This window comes from Penicillium cosmopolitanum (assembly GCF_028827165.1).
Source record: "Penicillium cosmopolitanum strain IBT 29677 chromosome Unknown utg000009l:1.0-9042332.0:1.0-9050551.0, whole genome shotgun sequence".
In the NCBI taxonomy this organism is placed as follows: Eukaryota; Fungi; Ascomycota; class Eurotiomycetes; order Eurotiales; family Aspergillaceae; genus Penicillium; species Penicillium cosmopolitanum.
Genome location: NW_026622679.1, coordinates 933,468 through 957,402, shown reverse-complemented (window position 1 = coordinate 957,402; position 23,935 = coordinate 933,468). Strand labels below are relative to the sequence as shown.

The window sequence follows — 23,935 nt, the reverse complement described above, 5'->3', positions numbered from 1 at the left end:
TCTCTTGGGTCAGCTCTCAAGCCCCCAAATTGAAACCTTCTCTGCAAAAGGTTCATCGCATCCGCGATCCGATGAAGGTAGTAGCTGTGCTCATTTGATATGACATGAAGTTACCCCGCATTCTCCGGATAGAAGACAAAGGCGACATTTCCTGGGGTGGAGATTGTACAACTTTGAGTGTTTCCGGGCAAACCATTTCCGAAGTTCAACGCAGATAATACTTTCCGAATACTAGTATATCGACATTTAGTGTTTCACCCACGGAAAGACACTTCCGGGAACAAGAAAAGTTCGGTAAAGCACTGGCCGGACCCCGCACGCTGAGCTCTTCGGCGGGGTGGATTCCTGCGCCAGTAAGCTTTACGTTGATTCCAAGCCTATGACAAACGCAAACTAACTTCCATTCAGAGCAAACATCAAAAGCCTTTCGAATGGCATGTTGTCTAGTGGGGCTAGAATGAAAATTCAAGTACGATAGCTCTTTGCATCTTCACTCTGATCAACATACAATCAAGCGACCCAACCTCATCAACATGGGTCTCCTTCTAGCAGAATCTCTGCCATTTCGCGGATCCCTGCTGATCACAACAGTCAAAATTCTGACATCCCTGGTTCTTCTTTTTACATCATGTATGTTTACATGCAACACTGGTAGACCCTGGCACCTTAGAATCATCAGACGCTGACAATTATTTGAGGGATGTGTTGGACATACCGTAACAGAGGTTTCCGTTCATCTGCTTCCGCCAACTCAAAATGGATTGCAGGGCCGAAGGGCAAAGCTTTCAAAGGAAGTGTGCAAGAGCTTCAGACTGGAGGTGCTGCCAGCTGCAAGGCTTGGTTCTCTCTTTACCAGCAATATGGACCGGCCTACGAGATGACAATCCCTTTCTTTCGCTTACATATCATCAACCATCCAACTTATCTCGAACATATCCAAAAGCATAACAGTAAAAACTACATTCGCGGGGCATTTACGCGAAACGTGTTTAAGAGCCTTCACCGGTCCAGCATTTTCATTTCAGATGGCCCCGCGTGGCACCTGCAACGAAAAGCTGCAACAAAGGCATTTAGCAAAGCAAATTTTGAGAAGCATATCACTCGATCGCTTCACTATTGGCTTGACGTGTTGATGAAATTGCTATCAAATCTGGAGAGAGAGAACCAAGAATTCGACTTTCAAGAACTAATGGGCCGTCTCATGTTCTGTCTATTCCTTCAGGTTGCATTTCATGAAGAGAAGATGGCTTTGGAAATTCTGTCTGAAGATCCGAAGTCCCTCAAATCGAAGCCAGTATATGTCGAGGCTTTCGATAATGCTCTCTATTGTATGATCACACTTCATCTGATATACTGTTTCTTGAAAACTGATGCTCTAATTGTTAGTATTCGACCGAAGGCGACGTGACCCTCTGTGGAAATTCAATGAAAGGATGTCCGGCGAGGATAAGATCAGCCAGCACGCCGTCGGCCTCTTTTACGAACAGATTGATGGTCTGATCCAGAGGCGCCTTGACGCGATGAACTCTGGTTACAAGCCTGACCCCGATGCCGGGGTTGATCTCTTAGACCTCTTCATACAGTCGACGCAAGATCGATATACGCTCGGTGGCATGGTATTTGCTTTTCTCTCTGCAGGTCGTAAGTAGAGATCCGAGTCTTCGATTATTTCATAATATTTCTGACAAAGCTAGGGGACACAACTGCCTACACTATCTCGTGGCTTATGAAAGAAATCCATCACGACGATAACAAGCATCTCGATGCCCTCAGCAAAATCAGAACAGAGGTGGAGGAGCATGGTTTTACAACTAGATTCCTTGGTTATGGTGATACCCGGTGAGTTGAGTATTTAATGGTAGGCAGATAGCTCGGAGCTAAGTTTCTAATATTTCTGTTGAACAGAAGCTGCAATTTACAAATGCAATGTGGGACGAGAATGCGCGCCTCAATACGGTATCTCCTGCTGGTCAGATGGAGGCCGCAGACGATGATATTCTCCCGGCAGTTCCAGAATTGAATATGCCTCCGAGGCATATCAAAAAGTAAGTTTTGAACCTGATCTACCATCATGGAACCCCGTCTAAGAAACACATTATCATCTTGCACAGGGGGGATATCGTGAGCTACCAAAATTATGTCATTTCTCGCATGCCACAGGTATGGGGAGAAGACGCCGCTATCTTCAACCCATCTAGATGGTTTAAAGAGAATGGGGAAAGCATATCCCATGGCCCTTTTAGTGAGTCATGGCTCATGAGCGAGTTGAATGATTTTTGGCGTGCTGATCAGTGATATTTTAGAATATCATTCGTGGAATGCTGGACCTCGCAGTTGTCTTGGTCGTGCGCTGGCCACCTACGAGGGAATTGCGATCACGACTGCGATTTTGCAACGTTTCGATGTCATCCTGCATGACACTTCTATGCCTTATGAGCCACTCGCTGCGTTGAATATGGTATGTGTTCTGTTTTCCCTTTCCCATGGATGCAACAGAATGCTTAGCTCATTTCTACACAGGGGATCAAGGACGGACTCCCGATGAGACTGAGGAAGAGAGAGATCCGATCCTGAATGAAATAAGCGGCAAATATAGAGATGGAAATTCATGGATGCTAAGCTTGGAATGTGGATGGTAGGTAGTGGCTAAGGCATGGAATAGGCAACTTGAAGCTATGGAATGCCATAATTACAGCCAATTTGAATGAGAAGGAGCCCTTCTTTCTAGCTACAATAATCTAACGGATAAAATAAAAAGAATGACTTTATTTTCGGTGTTTACCCATATCTTATACAATCCCATAGTTACTCCCCGCTGTACTCCTATGGATCCGCACCAACTGGTGGGTCCGCGATAAGCTGATAAGCCATCAAAATTTCTTCGAAAAGTAAAAAGTCACCGCAGCTGGTCCAGTCCCTCCATTCCCTCCACACTTCACCACTACCTCAATTCAATCATGGCGACTCTTCTCCCCCCGCCCAGCAAACGCCAAAGAGTTGCTCAGGCCGACAAGGCCCGTGAGCAACAAGAGATTGATCGCATCCCCTCCGATCTGGGAAGCGTCCGTGTCCAATTCTTCGACCAGGCGACCGGCAATCCCACAGGTCCCGCAGTCTCAGTGCCCGTGGCCGACGCCAATACCAAGAACCTCGAGACACTTCTCAACACATTACAAGGCAATGTAAGTCACCAGGCCCAAGGTAGCATGGCCTCCGTCAAACCCACCCCATCACATGTCCACTCACACCAAGCAGGACGACGACGACCGCGTCCCATACCGATTCACATACCAATCCGACAAAGAAGGCCAAACCATCGACATCCTCGCCGATCTCTACCACTCCCTCCTCCAACCTGGAATCAAAACCACCGAAGATACCGTCTCGCTCTACTACACCCCGCAAGCCGTTTTCCGTGTCAAGGCCGTCTCCCGCTGCGCCGCCTCCATCGCCGGCCATGGCGAAGCCATCCTTGCAACCTCCTTCTCGCCCGTCTCGTCCTCAACAATGGTCTCTGGAAGCGGTGACTCGACCGCGCGTGTCTGGGACTGCGATACAGGTACACCCCTCCACACACTCAAGGGTCACACAAGCTGGGTGTTGGCGGTGGCATACTCGCCAAACGGAGCCATGATTGCGACAGGTAGCATGGATAATTCGGTGCGACTGTGGGATGCGAAGAAAGGGCAGGCACTTGGTGGTCCATTGAAGGGCCATGCGAAGTGGATCACCAGTTTGGCTTGGGAACCGTATCATATTCAAGAACCCGGTCATCCACGACTGGCGTCTGCATCGAAGGATTCCACCGTGCGTGTGTGGGATGTTGTTTCCAAGCGCATTGAAACCGTTTTGACCGGTCACAAGGGGTCTGTTACTTGTGTGCGCTGGGGTGGTACAGGGTTGATTTATACTGCCTCGCATGATAAGACGATTAGGATTTGGAACCCGAAGGATGGAACTCTTGTTCAGACTCTGTCGGCCCATGCGCATCGAGTGAATCATTTGGCTTTGTCGACGGATTTTGCCCTACGCACCGCTTACCATGATCACACCGGTAAGGTTCCTACAGATGATAAGGAGAAGGTGGCTGCTGCGCGGAAGCGGTTTGAACAGGCTGCTACTGTCAATGGGACGATTGTTGAGCGATTGGTCTCGGCTAGTGATGATTTCACCATGTACCTGTGGGAGCCGTCTAGCTCGAACAAGCCCGTCGCTCGACTGCTGGGTCACCAGAAGGAGGTTAACTATGTTACTTTCTCCCCGGATATGGCGTATATCGCGTCTGCTGGATTTGATAACCACGTCAAGATTTGGAATGGACGTGATGGAAAGTCAGTTTTCTTCTCTTTTTTATCTCTTCTACCTATTTCCCCTACTTACACTATTCGCAGGTTTATCACTACCCTCCGCGGCCACGTCGGTGCTGTTTACCAGTGCTGTTTCTCAGCCGACTCTCGGATGCTGGTCTCGTCGTCGAAGGATACCACCCTGAAGGTGTGGGATGTCCGCACCGGCAAGCTAGCTATGGATTTACCGGGTCATAAGGACGAAGTGTTTGCAGTGGACTGGAGTCCGGATGGACAGAAGGTTGGCAGCGGAGGCAAGGACAAGGCGATTCGGATCTGGCGGAACTAAAAGTATAGAGCAGAGTATAGATCTTGATACCCAGTCTTTAAAAGTACAATCATTGGTTCAAAGTTCAAATTCTCCTTCTGACCTAGTTTTACTACGTGGTATGCACTACTTGCGGAGAGAGTCGTGACGAGTATAGTTTATTATTATTGTACCAGCTATAAAGTAAAAGCAACAGTATTGTACAGGTCATGAGCTATGATATAACCAAGCAACGCTAGACAAGAACAAAGTCATCATCTCGACCTTCACGATCGCACCTAGATGTATTGCCAAGCGGGCACATCACCCTTGTACGTCAGGGCGAGGGCCGAGAAACCGAGGCAGTCGCCAACATTACCCTGGGGCACGGTGGCATTCTGCATGGCGGCAAAGACTTGCCAGCGATTGTCCTCGGTCGGGCAGGCCATCAGGCCAGTTGCGTTCCATCCGTTAAAGGTGTAGTGGGCCCAGGGCTTGCCGGGGACGTAGGAGAGGCCGCCAACGGCGGAACCAGGGGGGGATGCTAGCGGAGTGGGCCTGGGTGAAGCTCAAAGCGCCCGAGGCAGCGACATAGACTTGTTGGCCACCGGGGACCTCGACATCCTGGTTTAGTTAGTATGGGTTCGGACATTTTCTTTCGCTTTTGCATTTCTTTGAGTGGGTACGTACAAGAGAGCCACCGCCGGGAGCGAGGACGGTCTGGTTACCGGGGGGACACTCCAGACCCTCAATGTGAGGACAGTACGAGGCAGTGTTGCCGCCCAGCCAGAACTTCTGTCCGGCAGCGTTGAGCTGAGTGTAGTGGATGGGCGAGGCTGAGCGAACAGCCATCACGCTGAAGTTGGGGTTGGCATCGGCATCAGCCCGGGGCTCGGTGATGGGCGCAGGGGCAGCCGCAGCCAGAAGAGGAAGAGCAAGGGCGAAAAAGGACTTCATTTTGAGGATTGAGTGGGAGTAGAATGTAATGTGAATGACTTGAGGTTCGAGGGACAAATAATGGGGGACAGGAGAGGGTCTTTATAGAACAGGGGAATCAGACAATCGATCAGGCACGAATATTCTGATCAACAATGGAATGATGATGTGGTGGGGAAAGACCAGCAAACCCCGCGGTCCACTGTGATTGTGATTGTCCTAGGAACCAAACATCAAACATTGGGATGACGATGACTGAGATCAAGAGATCAAGAGCTCGGGTGGCTGGTGGCGGAGTGGAAGTTCTCATTGGACAAGTTTGAGACCTCACCTCCTCCTCTCCCACTCCTCTCCTACTCCGTCTATAACTACTCGGTACTGTACTCCGGACGGAATACACCCAACGGAACACTGTTGACTATCTGCAAGAGAAACTCGCCGAGAATTAATTGGAGCCAGCGGGTCCGTGGTTCATTCAACACGAACAAAAACCAACCACACCCAGTTATAACCCAGTCATAACCCAGTGAACCCAGTTCAAACCCACTGATCGTCCCTCCATGTCTCATCTATTCTTGGCGGCATCATACGAAATTTCGAGAATCGAGGAAACTAGTATGAAACCACCCTCTCCATGGTAGCATTCGCTTATCTTTTGACTCAGATATTCACCCACTGGCACTATGGATCACTGCTATACCCATGGCTATGCGATGATATCCTATGGCAACCCCTGCCGGATCTCGCTTCGCTCATTCAACCCCCAAGCAGCCAAGCTCCCATCATGAACAGTCGCCCGGCGCATGTCTCGGCGAAACCGGCCCTCAAATTCCCCTCCAACAGCCCGATGCATGACACTCGTATTATCCCACAGCACAACATCCCCGACATTCTCCCATCCAACCCGCAGCACGTATCTCGCCTGCGTCGCATGAGACAATAACCGCTCCACCAACGCCCTCGACACATCAGTCTCTAACCCCTCAATATGGTGAATGTGCGCGGCAAGGTACAACGTCTCACGACCAGACCCCTCGTTCCTCTGTACCAGTCGGTGTCGACCCATCGGGTACTCGTCCGGATTCACATCGGCAAAGGTAGACGGGCTGGCTAGCTTCCGGGAATGCCAGAGCGAGTGTGCGGCGATGAAATTCTGGTCACGCAGATGATCCTGCAAATGCGGTTCCAGGTCGTCGAAGGCGGATCGTGAGTCTGCGAATTCCGTCTCGCCTCCTGAGACCTGCTGGTGGTAGTTCGGCGGCGCGCAGGAGTGAGTACCCGGCGCGGCGGGGGTTGAAGCTCGAATCCACGTGGAAGAGACCGTTGCCCTTGCAGGTGTCAATCAGTCAGGGTTGATGTTTGAATAGGGATAAACCTGGCCTGGCCTCCCAGGATGTCCGCTTACCTTATTCCACTCGCGTCGCACATTGTCCAGGGCAAACACGCCACCGTCCAGGTCGATGTTACCTACGTCAAATAGCCGCACGTCGGAGAGACGATGGGCGCGGCCGCCTGCGATGTACGGTGTCACGTCGTCCAACTCACCGAACTGGGCGGCGAAGGCGATGTGGCCGGCATCGTCGAGGCCGGTGTTGCGGAATACGCAGACCCCGTACTGGTCGGGTTGGTTATTAGCATACATATCCAGGGAGTACAGGTACGTCAGACCCACTTTGTTTATTGCGGCTAGGATCTCTGCAAAGACTTCTTTTGTCACCGGCTTGGAGAAGTCTACGCCGCTGATCTCCGCGCCGAACGTAGGGTGGAGTTCTTTGATGGCGATGTAATGGAAGTCAGTCCTTTGTGAGACACTGGACATGATGGCGAGTCGTGTACTTTGGCATCTTGCCACTGAAAATGTCTCGAGATTGTCGAGTGAGCAGTTGAATTTATCTACAGGCATGAGGTTGTATCAAGCCTCGGCATGAAGAGCGTAGATGCGGGGGTGACTCGGACTTCTGTCCAGATAACGATTCATATGCAGATGGGATGGAGGGGGAGATACAGAGGCAACACCTGATACATAGCATAGTACTTGATTTTATGCATGAAATTGAAAATTAATTCGATGTTGCAATAACTCCGGAGAGGTCAAAATTCAGGACGCGTCTTGCCTTACAAACAAGTGCTCATTGAATAAGTAACAACTGCCAGGAGGACGGGTCTAGAATATGGTATCATGTCTACAAAGTACCGAGTTTGTAGTTCTTACGAATTAGCAGAAACCCCATAGACAGGTCAGGGTGTATTGTGGAAGTTCCTAGCGAAGCCCAGCGTTCTTCCCACATAAACGATCAAGTATGTACCATAAAATGTGTCCCATGAAGACACCCTGTGCAGTAAATTGACAAGATTGCTCATGAATGCAGCTGAGATCAGCAGCCAGTCTCTTGCTATCGACGATGGTGTCGCCCGTTATCTTCCCCCTTGTCGTGACATTGTAAATTGCCCATTAACCCATCAAAATTAGCTTCTCGACAACCCCTGGGAACCCACAATATTGCATGACAAAATTGTCCGATGGGTGAATTTTCAAATCTCGAGTCGTGTCGGCATCTTCTGAAGATGATAGAAATCGTGAGCTCAGTAAACGAAATGGTTGAAAAGCCAATTTAAGGTCGAATCGATCGCCTTATCATCATGTCGAATATGCCACGCTGATCCGTCAGGACTTGGGTGAAGTTCCTCCATGGTTCCGTTCGGATCATCGAGCTTGTAGAAGCGAACATATGGCCCGATTGCCATCATCCCGTAGAGAGGGCACGTTACGAATGGGACAGGGAGCTCCGTGAGGCTGAATCTCATCTCCTTCTCAAGCTTAGCGAGAGAGTCAACTGGATCCTTTCCAACCTCGACCTGCATGATGGTGTGGCGTCCGAACATATTTCGCTTTATGTAGCCGAGAGAGAGATGCAGTGAGTCCACGTCAACCCCACGGGTTGAGTTTCTCCCGTACCCAATGCTGAACGTCTCCACACCAACATCGCTAGGCTTGCGGAAATAGTTCAGTAGGCACGCCCAAATATTCGTAATCTCGGTGAGTGGGGTGTCGGGATTGATAATTTTGGGGTAGTCCTTGTTGAGGAAATATGAAGTGCGGCACAAGACCTAAAAAAGTTAAATGACCGTCCAAAGATGAAAGTTTTTCAGTTGTAATGACTTACCCGACTTTCCGAGCCATTCGCACTGTTTGAATGGCCCATGATGAAGGTAGATGGAGGTCAATGGACCTATGGAAGGCTGATATCTTGATACTCCTTTTGATGGGTGGCACTGAAATAAATGAAGACAAGCCGATTGTGAACTCGATTCTGGATGCGATCGACGAATTTTTGTTGATTTATACCTCGAGGAGCTTGTGGTCAACTGGAGAAGAATCTTGCTGTCTGTGTTCTTTATTCTGTTCCACGGGCAAAGTTGAGATTTGTCGGTTGGGCTAAAGGGAGAAAACAGATCGAGATCAGACTCAGCGACTGTGCTTCATGCTGTCCGAGGTTAGGATACTTTGACTTAAAACTGGGCATGGTGGGAACTCACATTGGCGTTAACCGTGCAGGCCACTCAATCGAATTTCCTCGTTTAATTGAAATCCTTTCAAACCGTGGAAGTGGTGCCGGATCAAGGGCTTCTATTCTTGTGTGAAGATCAAGACAACATGGAAGAGTGGATAGGAAAAAGAGGAAGAAGAGGGGAAAGAAATTGGTGAATAGTGAAAAGTGGATAGCGAATAAGTGAATATGGTACATGTCCACAAGCACCTTCCCAGACAACTTCCCAGTGACACCCAATTGTGTACCAACTGAAATGGTGACTCATTATGGATTTTATCTCTCTTTTCATCTTCCCATTGACACCCCTACCAGAAGATCCACACGTTTTTGTTTCGATTCAATTTCGACATTAAAAATGGATCCTTCAAAGATTTCGATAATTGGTATCCGCGGGAAATTGTGATTGCTCCACAATCCATTGGCAAGGCCATTTGGAATACTACGAGAATCTGATTAGAAGCCGAGTAGTAGTTCAAAATAAGTTTGGGAACGCTGGAAAGTTTGTGTTATTTGTAGCTAGAAAGGTAACCATCAATAACGCCTACACGATGTATATATTACTAAACTGCTTTCACCAGGACCAAAGGTCAGAAAATAGAGTGATTGGAAGAGATTGATTCGGACATGTTCGCCTCTGAAATTGAGGTCGATTAACTCAAAAACAGCGCTGGAGAATTAAGATATTTTTTTCTTTTAGTACCACCAGCCGATGTCTATCTCTAGTATGCATCAATCAAACTCAAGGAAATGAAGGTCAATTTGTCTATTTACTGCCAATTCTTGTCAATGCCAGTGGGTGGCCTCCAGGGCTTTTGCAAATAAAAAGTCCACATGCACCAACCTGGCTGATACCATGATGTTTTATGTCTGCTTTAATAACTTCGACTTGTTGGTGTCGCAAAACAACACACTTTATAACATTCCAAGACACATAGCCGGGGTAGCTTTAGTTATACAGGCCACCATTGGCGCAGAGGCATGAGCCAGTCGTCCATCTCGCATCGTCACTGCAAAGGAAAGCAACGAGAGGAGCAATATCATCAACCTCACCAACACGAGGGGCAGCCGGAGTTTCATTGATCATCGGCTCCATGTCTTTGATAAACTGAGGGTCGCTTTGAAACCATTGGTCTAAAGTAAAGAGTCTTGTGAGTATCCTGCAAGTGACAAGTTGAATGAATAATCTTACCAGTTGCGACAGGGCCCGGGTTGACACTATTCACCGTGATACCGTGAGAGTGGCCCAGCTCTTTGGCCCAGACGCGAACCAAAGCCTCGTTGGCTGCCTTTGTGGGTCCGTATACAGTATGTCCAGCAACGCCGAGGCGTGCAGCGGCAGAGGAAATAAAGACAATGCGGCCGCCCCGGGTAGGTGAGGTAGAGCCTCCTTAGTAAGGAAAACTGGGCCACGGACATTGCAGTCAAAATGCGTGGTGTAGAGTTCAACTGAAGTGTCGACCAGGTTCGCTTCTAGTCCAAGGGCAGCGCTAAGTCGATCGTTAGTTCAGTCACCAGTGTCCTCGATAGAGACAAGTCTCACTTATGAACAATAATTTCGATCTTCCCAGTCTCGCTAATCTTCAAGGCAGCGTCAATCAACCTAGAAATTTCCTCAAGATTCATAACACTAGCTTTGCAAAGAATAGCCTTAGTTCCGATTTTGGTGATCTGGTCCACAATCCCCTGTGCTCGGTCCTTGCTGCCATCGGAAACGTAGTTGACAACAATGTTTGCGCCTCGTTTGGCAAGTTGAAGAGCAATGCCGGCGCCAATTCCTCTATTAGCCTATTAACATCTGTTTCATGGTCCGAGGAGTTGTCCTTTCTCCCTGCGTTCCCTTTCTTTACTAGCCACTTACCGGGATGAGCCTGTCACGATTGCAGTTTTTCCCTTGAGGGAGATACCCGAGAAATCAGACATGATGATGTAGTATTCGATTGTAAGGGGAGGAGAAGATTTGTGAATGGGAGAGAATCTGTTGCCTTTCTTTCACTTGGAATTTCAAATCGCGTGAGATGCAATAGTGTATTTATATAGTAGTATCCATCACAGAGCAGTGTACCCTGAACGTAGAGTCTCCGGTCCATGAACCGCTAGATATGGCTTCCCCTCAGCGCCACTGATTCATTAGTACTAAGCTTAGATCCATGGACACCAGCCTACCTAATGCAATCAACCTCCGAATGACGATGCGCGATGGAGAAGTGTTTTCCGAGAATAAACCCCAGATAGGCAAGTGATACCTCATTCGCAGCCCAATTCTGGCCTGTAACTGGTGCCGCCAATCTCAGCTTCCAGTTTCGGTAATCCTGGCAGCTGCCTGGGTGGGTGGAGGAGCGCGGCTATTAAAAATCCGGAAAGGTATAGACCACCCACCCCACTTCAAGCCTAAAGACAGTGGCACCCCACACTTCAGGAATATCTCCGAGAAAGTACCGAGGTCGCGCTAGATTTCGACTGTCACACTAGCTCCAAAATAGGACTAATCGGATTTGTTTCGGATGTGGTACCAACCTCAAAGACGAAGATTTTCATGGGCGCTTACTCTTTGTGTATGTAGATGTGTGAATTATTGAGGGGAAACAAAAAAGTCCAAAGCCGACGAGCACTATCAAGCAGCAAGTCCTCAGTTTTCCGCACTAGATTCAATACTGCCGGTTCTCATGCGAGGATCGAGAGTTTTCAGGCTTGAAAAGTTGATCAAGTCGATTATATCTCCGAAGGAGCAGCTTGGCCCTTCCACTTTATTCGTTTATTTCCAATCCTCCTAGTAGCAACACCAGTTTTATCGCTCCCAGTTTGTCCTCGAATTTTAGATTCAGAGAACAGCAAAAGTTCCATATTTGTCTTCATTTTAAGAGACATGATGGAAGGGATCGAACATGTCCACACTGCATCTTCAAATAATGGTCAGCAGCCAAATGGTAACCCTACCACAGCCAATTCCAAGATCAGAGAAGCGGTTGCCTCTATTTATACGAAACCCGCCATCCGCTCGTTCTTAAGCATAGTCAAATCGGAATGCCTCAATTTCGATTCGTAAGTCGCACTATCTTTCGATCTCCAATTCTCCTCTGAACGGAACGCATGGTATAGTTACATACTGATTATACATCTCAAGATGCAGACTCATTGATACATTAGCTGGCTAGGACGCGGTTTTATCGATCATTTAATACCTTGCACACGCTTTTCATCATGTCCCGAGCCTCGTAAAATTCTATTCTTTTTATCAACAGAGGTCCACCGACCAAGTTGAGCGCTCGAAGATATTCTCAATGGCTGTTCTCTCTTCCTTAATATCGGACGCCAGATATACCGTCCGCTTGGTTGGACTCGTTCGGTTAATCAAATCAGCGTTAGTATTGAAGATTAATTCGAAAACTTCTCAAGACAAATTTCTCTCCCAGCTGTCTTTTTTGCAAATTGGTACCCTCATTATGCATCAAGGGTTGCAAAACATATTCTATCTTGTTGCTAAAGGACTGATACCCAAACCATCAATTGGAAACCTCAACCAGGTGAATAGACTTCGGCTATGGAGCTCTCGATGTCTTCTTTGTTCCTTTTTGACCAATCTCGTGAAGCTAGTGCACGAGGCATGGATCAACAAGGACGAGAAAGATACGCCCATCCAATTCCATTGACGAGGATGGGCTGAAGACGATTGGATCGAAGGATGCCAAATCCAGGGTGAGTGAGCGGCGGAAGTTCACTTCTTAGAGCTATTATCTGGTCATATCTATGTACACACTGGAGTCTGCGTCGTGGAGTGGGGATTCCGGAAGGCATCACAGGTATTCTAGGTTTAATTGCCCATATTTGCGTGGTACGTGACATGTACAAGAAGGAAAAGCATAATTAGTTACTTTCCAAGGACCGAAGATAAGTGAAGATTTAATGGGATTTAGCGGGGAATTCTCAAGGACGTTGTTGTGTGTCTTCACACTCGAGGTCATCCTTCATATACAACGCTACAGCTGCCCTCTCCAATGGCAGATTTGGACTTGCAGTATATTTATACAAAAGTGGGATAACGGACACGATTGTGCTCAACTTACGTACAATGTGATTTTTCATTTCAGTCATTCTTTTGCTCTGCGGAACTTTAAAATGATTTACCATATTATGATGACTGACCACTTTATATTGAATCATAGATTATCGACTCTACCCTTTCAGAGCATTCGAGTACATTGAGATCTAGCATTCTTTGTGTGAGATTGATCCATGGACAAACGAAGGGCATTATTACATACCTCCATAGGGAAGGATCTGCGAGGCAATGACTCCCCCTACACCATTATCCTTATCCGCAAACCAAAACAAGTTTGCCACCCCCTCCCAGGACCCTGAGCCCGCCGCTCTTCCAGTGGCACTCTTCGAGTGGCTGAGAGAAAAGGAAAGGCCCCATCCTTCAGTCAAATCATCGGCGCATGGAACTATAGGGCAAGGCTTTGCTAGGTCGGGCTTTCCTGACGGAGTGCCCTCATTGCAGTATCGAGGTATCGCTGGAATCTGATCGGTGAACATCTCTGTGAAACCGTGAGTATGCTTCATCCATTGAAGGGACACTATTTCATGGAATACCTTCGACAGTTTCCGGCTCAAGAATTTTGGCTTCAGTATCCGGGCTCACTCCGTTGTTCAGCAAGGTTGCAATGATTCCTGGGAAATATGTAAACATGGATGGCCGATAGTAGATTTTCTAGGGAATTGTCACATACGACAATACTCAGTAGGCTTCCCAAAGCAACCGCCACCGCCCATACAGAAGGGATCCTCACCCGGGCTACGCGGTAGCAGTGGATATCTGTAAAGGTGATCTCTAGTAGTCAAATTTCCATCCGGTGCTCGAGAGTGCATGTGGGCTAGCGACTCCTTCATTTCCTCACTTGGGAAGAAAGTGATACTGTGGATATCCAGCGGTCCAAGAATGCACTTCTGAAAATATTTCTCAAGGGAACTATCTGTCGCACGCTCCACAATGATCCCGACCCAATCCATGCTGACCCCATATTGGAATTTCGTACCCGGTTGGTTTACGAGCGGTCCGTAGAGAACATCGGCGCGATTTCCGGAGAAGTCGTCAATGCCGATCGGCCGTGACCAATCGCGTAGCTTGAGATCTTCAAAGGCATAGCCAAAGCCAGCTGAAGACCGTAATCAGATAACTGAGTGATCAGAAGGGGAGAAGCTTGGCAGATGTGTAGCTCTTACCGGTATGATTCAAGAGCATTCGAAGGGTAATTCTCCTGTCCTTCTCCTCCAAGAGAAATCCGCCATGCCCGTCGTGTCGGAGAACCTTCACAGCCTTGAGCTCTGGGGCGAAGGACTCGAGCTGGGAACTATCATCTAATTTCAGTATTCCTTGCTCAACCAGCTGCATGCAGGCGATGCTTGTGATTAGCTTGGTGTATGAAGCCATCCAAAAAATTGTATCTGTGGTCATAGCAACGCCGTCGTTCAAACCCTTTTTGCCTGAAGCGTGACTGAAAACGACGTCTCCGTCTTTATTGACCGCACAATACACCATCCCTGGAATCTGTGGTGATGGTCCTTCGGTGTAGGTGTCCATCACACGACTTGCGGCCGCAGCGGCCGCAGCAGATAGAACTTGAACCATTGTAAAAAGGATCGCTGCCTTTGCAATCGAAGTCACAGATGTAAATTGAATCGTCGCCTTGAATGCTTCCAACCAGCAGATTTCTATTGTTCGCGATCTTTTTCACATACCAAGGTTCATCACGCCTATTGGTGGAGTCAATTGCAAGAGGGCATGTGGAGCGGAGCACCGTGAGTTAGGTTTCCCCCTTAGGAAGGCGAGTCTCTACCCCGGATCGAGGGAGGGAAAACTTGACATGCTGGAAACTCGATTCCACGAACCTGAGACGAGTCCAACCGGGGGCCCACTCAGCCACAAATGAAAGCGGTGCTCGGAGAGGTAAGAGGGATCATGGGATGGATTGGGGTGCTCGGTCAAAACGGGGATCAAATCTTCCTGGACACGAAACCGAGTCAGGTTAGAGGGCATGAACATGAACACCAATACTAATATGTAGAGTCGGAGTATTTGTTTCGAAACTTTGCGGGCATCCACAAGATTCCAAGGTTGGCATTTCCTTTCACATCCGTCCCGATCTCTTTGTAGTTTCGTTGCATTCCTTTTCAGCTTAGTGAGTTCTCTCTAGTGCTATTTCCCATATTTCCAACAGTTTCCATTGCGTTGCAGGATATAATCAAGTCTGGAATCTTGGTACTAATCTGAAAGAGGACAGTCGACATGACGCGACCCGCAGATGTTTTCGCCGTTCCGACCACATGGCATGCCCGACACCCGACAGTTCACCATCTCCAAGGTATGGTCGATTATCATGCGCTATACAAAGAATCAATTAAAAACCCCTCGGCCTTCTGGGCGAGACGGCCACGCGATGTCTTAACATTCATTCAGGATTTCCATACCACCCATATTGGTTCGCTGAGAACTGCCGAACCCCCCACCCCCCAGGACATTGAAAACGCGCTTGTCATGAAGCTTCGCACTACAATCGGCCCCTTCGCTGCCCCTAAAAGAATTTTGATCGTTAAGGACCTTCCGAAAACACGGAGCGGAAAGATTGTGAGACGTATCTTACGAAAGGCTCTCGCTGGAGAAACGGAGTTTGGCGACGTCTCTACGGTAAGTCTTCCTTGGAGTCTCCAAAATATGTAGCCAAAAAGCTCATTCAGAAATAGCTCGCCGATGTTAGCGTATTAGGAGAGATTCTAAAAGTCATCGCAGAAGCGCGAGCCTGATTTCAACGCAATCTAACCAACAGAGTGCAAAGGAACTAGATAGACCACGGATTTTGAATAGCGAAAGTAATCAGATCCCTATCGTATTTTGACAATAGTATGGTTACGAACCAATGCGGATATGCCAGTTCTAAAAACAAAGTACTACTACCATCGCATTTGGGGAACTTGACATAACCTGGCTTTGCGCTCAAGTAGTATAGCTATGCCTGAGGCTATTGGAGGCTGTTCATTTATCTGAATTTCGGCAGTGCTAGTATGTCTATTCAGGATCCCTCAATCTCCACCTCCCTTTCCTGGTATTAGTAGTTCAGAAATTATCCGACTAACCGCCATGAATACTGCTTTGCCCGATTCTAGAGAAATACTATCAACGTCGAAATTTTCGAAAGCAAAGCATCAATATTAGAGATCCGACGAGAAGGCTGTGCTATATTATGTAGTACAGTATTAATGGCCAGGACTTATACTTGAGCCACCATTTTCCCCGCCTCATCCTAAATACATTCATTGCCGCAACTGAAGTGAGGAGCTAGTACTAGTCGCCGTTATGGAATATCACCCCCGAAGCGGATATTTCTGCTCTCATCTTTGGCACAACAATTTCCTTGACTACAACAGTTGTCCATGTGGGTGTGTGACCGGGAAACTTCTGTCGGAACACTCGCATCATTGTCTCCTCGTCGGTGGAATCGACTAGATAGGCCACCAAGTTGAAAGCGTGTCGCAATCCCAAAGTTGCTCCAGCATGTCGCAAAGCCGCATCGAGACAGTCGAATATGGCCTCGAACTCATTCTCCACTGGGCTATTTATTATATTCCCAGTCTCCAAGTCCAGCCCGATATGGCCAGTGGTATAGACAAAAGATGTCGTCGGAGACACCGGGAGCGTGGCAGTAGTCGCAAGAGAAGGCTTTAGGCAATCGCCCACTGGGCCTGGCAGGTTCTTGTAGATGACAGATGACATTGTCTTCAAAGAGTGAGAACTTTATGGATTGTGCGACCATAGGCAAAGATAAACTCACACCGTACTTTGTTGTGTGTAATTGTGAAATGCGATAGGCAATTGATGGCAGCATCTGGAAATGCAGGTTCTGTAGAGCCATACGGTATTAATATAGTAAACCGAAACTCAAAGGCGCAGTATCTCTAAGCCCGGCAGAATTTCATTCATTCATTATCATGCGATACTTTGCCTGGACTGACGTAATTCCAAGGTTATCTCACCTGCCGTTTGGGGCAACTCCACTAAGTCTGGCTTCCGCCGGGTCCATCTAGAGCCGTGCCCTATGTATTAGAATTGGTTGAAGGTATAAAAAAGGGAATCTGCCACGAAACTAGTGTCCTAGAGAGTTCTTCATATACAAGGAAGTTTCACGCCAGATTTGAATCAATGCCATATCAAAAGAAGACTACAGATGGGTACTCCTGGACTCGCGCCACGGGTGTTCGACGGGGCGGGCTTCATTGCAGGGGAGTCGTAGAGCCGCGTGAGAAGAATACTGTGCCTGCCGGTCACATTTATGACGCAATTGTTATTGGGGCGGGCTATGCTGGTCTGATGGCAGCTCGCGAGATGACTGATCGAGGTAGGCAAACGCAGCTTGGCCTCCGGAGACAAGATTTTTGCGTAAAAGACTCATGTCTGACAATAAATAGGGCTGACTGTCCTTTTACTCGAAGCCCGCGACCGAGTGGGTGGACGCACATACACTACTGAAGAAGATGGTGAGTTTTTGTCAATCAAGTATCTTGCCAACCACAGCAATGTAAAGCTTATTGAACGAAGGTATTCTATATGAGATGGGGGGTACGTGGGTCACCCACCATATGGCTTTTCTCTTTAAAGAAATGACTCGTTACGGCATGGACCGAGATTTGACACTCACGCACCACCGGGGGTATGAAAATGATTACTATACCATAGATGTTCCCGGTGCGGCTTATTCTTACTCCTCATGGTTTGTAATGTCCTGCTTACATCTTACATAAGGTGCAACTCCGCGAAAGCTCGCACATGAAGAAGCCGGAAAAATCGCGGCAAGAGGCTGGGATATATTCATTAACGTCGACGGCGAGAACTGTCGCAGGATTTGTCCGCTTCCCCACTCCCAGTTGGATAATATCCTCACCGATAGAAAGGAAGTGGAACAGTACGACAGAATATCTTGTCGGGAACGATACGACGCGATAAAACACCTACTCACGCCTGAGGAGGCGGGAGTCCTGATGGCCCTCTTACTTCACATTTCGGGAGGCACGATGGAAAATTCCAGTGTTTGGGATATGGTCCGATCGCATGCACTTATGTCCTACAGTTCTGATAATTTTGGCACCATCTGGACTACGTTCAAACTCCGCGAAGGCCAATCTGAGCTCGCACATCGAATTTTCCAGGATTCGGTCGAACACGGACTACAGTATGCATTCGAAACACCAATTTGCGAGATCATTCAACGCTCAAATAGGCAAACTCAGCTCTTGGAGGTAGTTACAGCCTCTGGGGCTATCTACAAGGCCCGACAAGCTGTCAGCACCATTCCTCTGAATGTCTTGCGTACCATCAAGTTCGACCCTCCACTTTCCAACAAACGTCAAGAAGCCCTTGAAATTGGGCATGTTAATTTCATGACCAAAATTCATGCCGAAGTGGAAGGTCCTGGACTCGCTTCATGGAATGGAATGAAGTTCCCGAATTTGCTCATGTTTGGTTACGGAGACGGTGTCACTGAAAATGGGAATGCTCATATTGTAGGATTTGGCAAAGACGAGAGATCCACATACGTACCGGAGCGCCATCCAGAGAAAACAATCAGCGCTTTCCAGAAGATGCACCCAATGACGGTGAAAAAGATGGTAAGATTTGCTGCGTAAAGAGGCTCAAAGCAATCTGGCTAACGACACTTAGGTGTTCCATAACTGGGTTACTGACCCTTGGTCTCGTGGTGGCCCGGCTTGGTGGACGCCTGAATACATGTCGAAATATCAAGATGAGCTACAGAGCCGTCATGGCAATGTCCACTTCGCGTCAGCGGATTGGGCCAACGGCTGGCGGGCAGCGATTGACGGCGCGCTTGAGCAAGGATTCCTTGCAGCGCAGGGCATCATTGCAGAGGCGAGACAGATGGCACAGTCTCCTTTCAACCCCCCGAATCTAGACATAAGACACCATCGTCATCCTTTGAATTTGCTTTCCCATTGTCCATTCAGCGATGTGCGGAGACGTTTACTTAGTGAGCTTCTCTGGGATGACTCTGCCTTAGCCAACATCCCTAAGAAGTAGCAACTTCCTTTGATCGGTCCTCACCGGTTAATTTCAATAAAAAGCCCTCCTCCACTTTCCCAAGACGGTTTTCATTACTTGTACTGATCTACTATCCTTCATGTACTTCTCGTAGGTGTCATAGGTAGCATCGAGCTTACAAAACGCCGTCCTGATCGGCTCCATATGCCTGATCGTATATTCGCCACAAATGCTTGTGTAAAATAGTATTGCTTGCGTAAATAATACGACGCGTAGCTCCCTCTTCTCGCTCCGAAGATACAATCAATTCTCCCACCTCGGGCATAGCGGTAGTATGGCAATACGCGGCGGGAGTGGGTATCTCAGCTGGCCCACCCCACCCTTTGGGCTCATCGCTCGGTTCAATTCGTAGTACCCCGTAGAGACGAAAGGGAGCGATGCAATTATCTGTAAGGGGCAAGTTTATGTGGAAACATTAACTGATAGACCCACTTCCTCTCCAGAAGAAGAAAGAGAGATAGAAGTGTCTACAGTATCCTGGTGAGGAGTGGCGAGCTAGGGGAGAAACTTCGGCGAATGGGTGGCCATGTTGCCCTAATCAGGTAACTCAGACAAAGACCCGCCACTGTGGTACCATCAAATCATGAATTGATATTGGGCTCCCCGCTCAATAATGTCTGCAAAGGTACTTATAGTAATTTGAAATTCAATTCTGCACATCGATTGCTGATTTCTACGAAGCTGAGATTCTCCGTTTTCTACCCCCTTTTGTATCTCTTTTTTGGAGCTTTGAAAGCCAAAAATGGCAGCCACCGCCAAGCGACCGGAGATCCTCGAATTGTCCCGTGATTTGAGAGGAATCCCCCCAATGCGAGGACTATGAGCGTATGATATCAGGGATGATGTTAGTTGACCGGCTCAGACAACCCGCAGTATGAACTCCAGTGACACCTTGCTGATCCTGACACCACCCAGGTACAATCCTAATACCCCCAGGTTGCTCGAGTCCCGTCACGAATGCCGCGGGTTGACTCGAGATTACAATGACTTGGATACGAGGTCCATCCCGTATGACAAGGTGTTTGAAACAAGACTTCAATTGCTTCGCAAACTCTGCGGCAAGGTGGGAGATGGGACTTTCGTGGAACCCCCTTTCATGCCAGATTATGGATGCAACATTATTATTGGTAGCAATTGTTTCATTAACTGGAAGTATGTCACCACCCATCTCCGTGGGCTCTATGATTGATCGGGCCTCTAATCATGATGAATAGCCTGACTGTTTTGGACACGAGTCTGGTAGTGATCGGCGATCGCGTCCAGATCGGAACTGGCGTGGGCCTTCTGTCCGCGGGACATGACACCAGCATACTCTCCCGTCAAAAGTTCGTTGAATTTGGTCATCCAATTTTCATCGAAGACGATTGCTGGATTGGCGCCAATGTGATCGTACTCCCTGGTGTGCGTATTGGTAAAGGTAGTACAGTTGGTGCAGGATCCATTGTAACCAAAAACATTCCCCCATATTCGGTTGCAATGGGCGCGCCCTGCCGCGTCAAGAAGACGATCCAATCGGTGGAGGAAGAAGAACAGGATCCCAATAACCCGTATCGCCATCTATCACGGGAGCATTGAAGTATACATACTATACTAGTACCTACCTAGATACCTAAATACTAGGGGCGATGAAAGAAGGCGAACGAAAGGTTCTGAGTCCCGTCAATAGTATATCCATGGATATGTTTCAAGTTCCGAAAGTTCCAAGTAGAAACCGCCTGTAGGACGCACAAGATCCGCTATAACTAGTCCCAGGCATCTTCAAGTTGCCGTCACGGTGTCAACGGAGCTTCGCTCTCCCCTCCTCTCCTCAAGGCTCCTCACCTCTCTTACCCGATGATAACTCCCATCACCTCCCTCTTGCGCGCAGCCATTAGCATTTTCGAGCGCGTAGCCCTTGTATTACTCTGTTACTAGTATGGAGCAAACTCATCAAGACATACCATCGACCCAGGTGACCCACACCTTCAACAACCAGTAAAGAGGGCAGTCCTTCAATTGTCTCTCGATATGAACACTAGCCATTATTTAGGCAATTTGCGGAGCTCCGTGTCTGATAACCCACGGAATCGCTTGCTCACATCCGCGCTCCGCCACCTGGTCAGATGGCGGAGCGCGGTTGTTAAAAATCCAAACGGGTATAGACTGCCCCACTTCAAACTAACTTACGAGAGGAGAAGCCTAAGGTGGGGTTCCCCATAGTTATTTATCTACCGCACCATATCATCTCTATCTATGGGGTCACGCAAGGCCCGATATAGCAAGTGGAAGTGCACCTGCATCCACGTCGTGCCATCCACCTTCAACACAGTCGGCTTCCTAGCCTAGACTGCACAATATGGAGGAAATGAGAACATACCCCGCCAAGGGCAAACGAACTAACTCCCTCGCGTTTGCACAGGCCGACTGCCATACGTGTGCCGTTGCTGGAGATCAATGTGATCGTCGACGTCCTAAATGCTCAACATGTCTGTCCAGAGGCCGCAACTGTGGGGGATTTGCGACACAATTGTCGTGGGATTCACGACGCATGTTATCCTTTCATCAGTCCCCGTCAGAATATCAAATTACTGGCGAGACCTCTGGTTTCCAAGAGGAGGGCTTACAATCGCCCAAAGCGAGAGCACCTAGCGTCCCTTCTTTCCATGCCGCTGCCCCTTTGCAATTTCGATTCATGAACAATTCTGCGAGACAAAAGAAGCGTCGGCGAGGGCCTTCCGCCCAATCGAATAACGTGGCCCCATCCGACTCAGTAATCCCTGACGAAAGTCTTCTGCCCATTTCGGAAGGCGAGAATGGTGGGATTATCTCCGGCGGTGGAGAGACGGATGAGATTGGCGCTCTAGGTAGGTGCCAATATCATCAAGTTCCAATCAAGATACCCCTCAAAACACCCCCTTTCTGACGCAAGCTCAAGAGCTCAGTGATTTGGCCCTTCTGAGTGGGCTAGAGTTTTTCAATACTGATCCGCAGTCAATATTCGGCGCTTTACCCCTGTCCGACATTAGGATTCCCGAACATCTGTTCACGGACCCCTCAACTGGCCTCTTCAATCCGCGATCACCGCTATCGACTGCAAACAGAGCGTGGGAATCTATACCAATCGAAGAACCTCACCCCGAGCTAGCTATTCAGGAGCTTGACTCTGTCTCATCAGAGTATATGCAAAGGGAAAATAGGACCACCGTGCCCTCGGGGGAATTAACCAATGCCCCTATTGGACCCACAGTATTTGGATTGGCCTCGAAGGATTATGATTGGCTTTTTGAGATGTGTATGTGCTTACAGACGTCGATTAGTTGTGCTTATAGGCCTTGGGTCTTTACCTGACTAGTTACTAGATGATTCTAAATTCTGTGTTCTACCACTGACCTCCGACACGCCGATTAATCCTTTCCGGTGTAAGCCCCAAACATGGCAAGGGTCACGACTTCTCTTTCATGCCATTCTGGCATTATGCTACCGACACTTGAATCTCATGACGGCTGAGTGGTCCGAGGAGGTAGATCAACATCGCCGAAAAGCTGGTCAGCTATTAGCTTTGGAATTACGAAATCTCTCATCGCAGAATTGCCTCCACCTGCTGGAACCCATTTTGATTCTTTTCACGTTGGACGTATGTTTTGGTTTAATTAGTAGTGTGTATTAAATTAATTATTCTAACTGTTTATAGTGTACTCTATCTGCCACCGGACAGTGGATTGGCCATCTGGAGCGCGCCCAGTCAATTCTCCAGGCTTGTGGAGGTCCTAGCTCCTTGATCTCTCCACGACAGCGATCCCAAGTCGGAATGCTCTTATGGTAGGAAGTACGGGTTCCTCTCAAAGTGAGCGATTCTGATTGCCGTTATTAGGTGGGATGCTACCATTGCGCTCCTCTCGCGACGGTCCCCCATCATAAGTCGGGCATATTTAGACTACTTAATCACCTGGGAGGGTCGGGATGAATGGTCATTCTTCGATCTCACCGGCTGCCCACGAGATATCTTCATTTTACTATACGACCTTACTGAACTGGCCAGACAATGTGCAATTGCCTCCTCAATGGAGTGGCTTACATTCAACCTCAGCCCAGTGATTAAGGTGGAAGAAAAATTGACAAACTGGCAAAACGACCTAGATCCTTTGGTGAACAAAGTAGACTCTTCAAGCAAAGAGTATTCAGAGCAAGAGGTTCACGAGCAGCATGATCGCTTTCATTGCGCTGAAGCGTGGCGATGCGCTCTTCTACTATACGTCGAATGTGTCTTTAAACGCGAAGCAGGTCAAAGTACCCAAATGCATATGACTCTAGTACGCAGGACATTAGACCATATTCGCTGCTGTCGACGCTCATCACAAACACAAAAGCAACTTTTACTTCCCGTGTTTCTCGCTGGGAGTGAGACTTTGGATGAAGATATGCGTGTATTTGTGAAAAGATATTGTGCATACTGGGCGGAAAAGAGTAGGTACAGCATGTTCAACTCTGTCCCAACGTTACTTGATGAGATATGGTCCACCGGAGAATGGTGGGGGAGGGTCATAAACAACAAAGCGACCGGCACAACTTCAGACGGAAGAGCCAAGTCCACCACTCAGCTACTACTCGGCTAAACTTAAGTTACACATATTATAACACATCGGCATTCAGGGCGTATTTTCACTCAGTGAACCTTAGGAGCAAAAGATACGGATGACTCCGCGAGACTGCAGGGTCCTATAGTTCCATCTTCAAGAGATACTCGCTCAATACCGAGGTATACTCTGCCGTGTGG

At 48.2% G+C, this 23,935-nt stretch overlaps 12 protein-coding genes across 12 annotated transcripts; 6 read left to right on the top strand and 6 right to left on the bottom strand.

The window, feature by feature from the left end:
* Positions 1 to 533: 533 nt before the first annotated feature.
* N7509_008431 (uncharacterized protein) lies at positions 534 to 2,574 on the top strand (the record flags this gene model as incomplete). Its single annotated transcript, XM_056633068.1, has 8 exons — positions 534 to 630; positions 699 to 1,328; positions 1,387 to 1,641; positions 1,695 to 1,789; positions 1,906 to 2,045; positions 2,112 to 2,242; positions 2,304 to 2,458; positions 2,521 to 2,574. The coding sequence occupies 8 exons, from the start codon at positions 534 to 536 to the stop codon at positions 2,572 to 2,574; spliced, it is 1,557 nt and encodes a 518-aa protein (XP_056483688.1).
* A 383-nt stretch (positions 2,575 to 2,957) lies between these two features.
* N7509_008430 (Ribosome assembly protein 4) lies at positions 2,958 to 4,635 on the top strand (the record flags this gene model as incomplete). Its single annotated transcript, XM_056633067.1, has 3 exons — positions 2,958 to 3,182; positions 3,256 to 4,331; positions 4,392 to 4,635. The coding sequence occupies 3 exons, from the start codon at positions 2,958 to 2,960 to the stop codon at positions 4,633 to 4,635; spliced, it is 1,545 nt and encodes a 514-aa protein (XP_056483687.1).
* Positions 4,636 to 4,892: 257 nt separating this feature from the next.
* Positions 4,893 to 5,550, bottom strand: N7509_008429 (putative IgE binding protein; the record flags this gene model as incomplete). The annotated part of the gene is made up of 3 exons (XM_056633066.1): positions 4,893 to 5,137; positions 5,202 to 5,217; positions 5,284 to 5,550. The coding sequence occupies 3 exons, from the start codon at positions 5,548 to 5,550 to the stop codon at positions 4,893 to 4,895; spliced, it is 528 nt and encodes a 175-aa protein (XP_056483686.1).
* Positions 5,551 to 6,250: 700 nt separating this feature from the next.
* On the bottom strand, positions 6,251 to 7,348 carry N7509_008428 (TauD/TfdA dioxygenase family protein; the record flags this gene model as incomplete). The annotated part of the gene is made up of 2 exons (XM_056633065.1): positions 6,251 to 6,857; positions 6,945 to 7,348. The coding sequence occupies 2 exons, from the start codon at positions 7,346 to 7,348 to the stop codon at positions 6,251 to 6,253; spliced, it is 1,011 nt and encodes a 336-aa protein (XP_056483685.1).
* Positions 7,349 to 8,112: 764 nt separating this feature from the next.
* On the bottom strand, positions 8,113 to 8,391 carry N7509_008427 (uncharacterized protein; the record flags this gene model as incomplete). The annotated part of the gene is made up of 1 exon (XM_056633064.1): positions 8,113 to 8,391. One exon carries the CDS (start codon positions 8,389 to 8,391, stop codon positions 8,113 to 8,115), a length of 279 nt encoding a protein of 92 aa, XP_056483684.1.
* A 1,635-nt stretch (positions 8,392 to 10,026) lies between these two features.
* Positions 10,027 to 11,000, bottom strand: N7509_008426 (SDR family NAD(P)-dependent oxidoreductase; the record flags this gene model as incomplete). Its single annotated transcript, XM_056633063.1, has 5 exons — positions 10,027 to 10,211; positions 10,270 to 10,467; positions 10,491 to 10,567; positions 10,621 to 10,857; positions 10,939 to 11,000. The coding sequence occupies 5 exons, from the start codon at positions 10,998 to 11,000 to the stop codon at positions 10,027 to 10,029; spliced, it is 759 nt and encodes a 252-aa protein (XP_056483683.1).
* Positions 11,001 to 13,331: 2,331 nt separating this feature from the next.
* Positions 13,332 to 14,706, bottom strand: N7509_008425 (serine hydrolase domain-containing protein; the record flags this gene model as incomplete). Its single annotated transcript, XM_056633062.1, has 4 exons — positions 13,332 to 13,615; positions 13,671 to 13,748; positions 13,808 to 14,233; positions 14,301 to 14,706. 4 exons carry the CDS (start codon positions 14,704 to 14,706, stop codon positions 13,332 to 13,334), a joined length of 1,194 nt encoding a protein of 397 aa, XP_056483682.1.
* Positions 14,707 to 15,363: 657 nt separating this feature from the next.
* On the top strand, positions 15,364 to 15,878 carry N7509_008424 (acetyl-coenzyme A synthetase; the record flags this gene model as incomplete). Its single annotated transcript, XM_056633061.1, has 2 exons — positions 15,364 to 15,762; positions 15,819 to 15,878. The coding sequence occupies 2 exons, from the start codon at positions 15,364 to 15,366 to the stop codon at positions 15,876 to 15,878; spliced, it is 459 nt and encodes a 152-aa protein (XP_056483681.1).
* A 538-nt stretch (positions 15,879 to 16,416) lies between these two features.
* On the bottom strand, positions 16,417 to 16,845 carry N7509_008423 (uncharacterized protein; the record flags this gene model as incomplete). Its single annotated transcript, XM_056633060.1, has 1 exon — positions 16,417 to 16,845. The coding sequence occupies one exon, from the start codon at positions 16,843 to 16,845 to the stop codon at positions 16,417 to 16,419; it is 429 nt and encodes a 142-aa protein (XP_056483680.1).
* Positions 16,846 to 17,271: 426 nt separating this feature from the next.
* Positions 17,272 to 19,161, top strand: N7509_008422 (flavin monoamine oxidase family protein; the record flags this gene model as incomplete). The annotated part of the gene is made up of 5 exons (XM_056633059.1): positions 17,272 to 17,467; positions 17,538 to 17,606; positions 17,668 to 17,814; positions 17,872 to 18,734; positions 18,787 to 19,161. The coding sequence occupies 5 exons, from the start codon at positions 17,272 to 17,274 to the stop codon at positions 19,159 to 19,161; spliced, it is 1,650 nt and encodes a 549-aa protein (XP_056483679.1).
* Positions 19,162 to 20,056: 895 nt separating this feature from the next.
* N7509_008421 (sugar O-acetyltransferase) lies at positions 20,057 to 20,757 on the top strand (the record flags this gene model as incomplete). Its single annotated transcript, XM_056633058.1, has 2 exons — positions 20,057 to 20,334; positions 20,397 to 20,757. The coding sequence occupies 2 exons, from the start codon at positions 20,057 to 20,059 to the stop codon at positions 20,755 to 20,757; spliced, it is 639 nt and encodes a 212-aa protein (XP_056483678.1).
* A 760-nt stretch (positions 20,758 to 21,517) lies between these two features.
* N7509_008420 (uncharacterized protein) lies at positions 21,518 to 23,774 on the top strand (the record flags this gene model as incomplete). Its single annotated transcript, XM_056633057.1, has 6 exons — positions 21,518 to 21,594; positions 21,658 to 22,025; positions 22,097 to 22,453; positions 22,521 to 22,795; positions 22,853 to 22,980; positions 23,033 to 23,774. 6 exons carry the CDS (start codon positions 21,518 to 21,520, stop codon positions 23,772 to 23,774), a joined length of 1,947 nt encoding a protein of 648 aa, XP_056483677.1.
* Between the last annotated feature and the right edge of the window lie 161 nt (positions 23,775 to 23,935).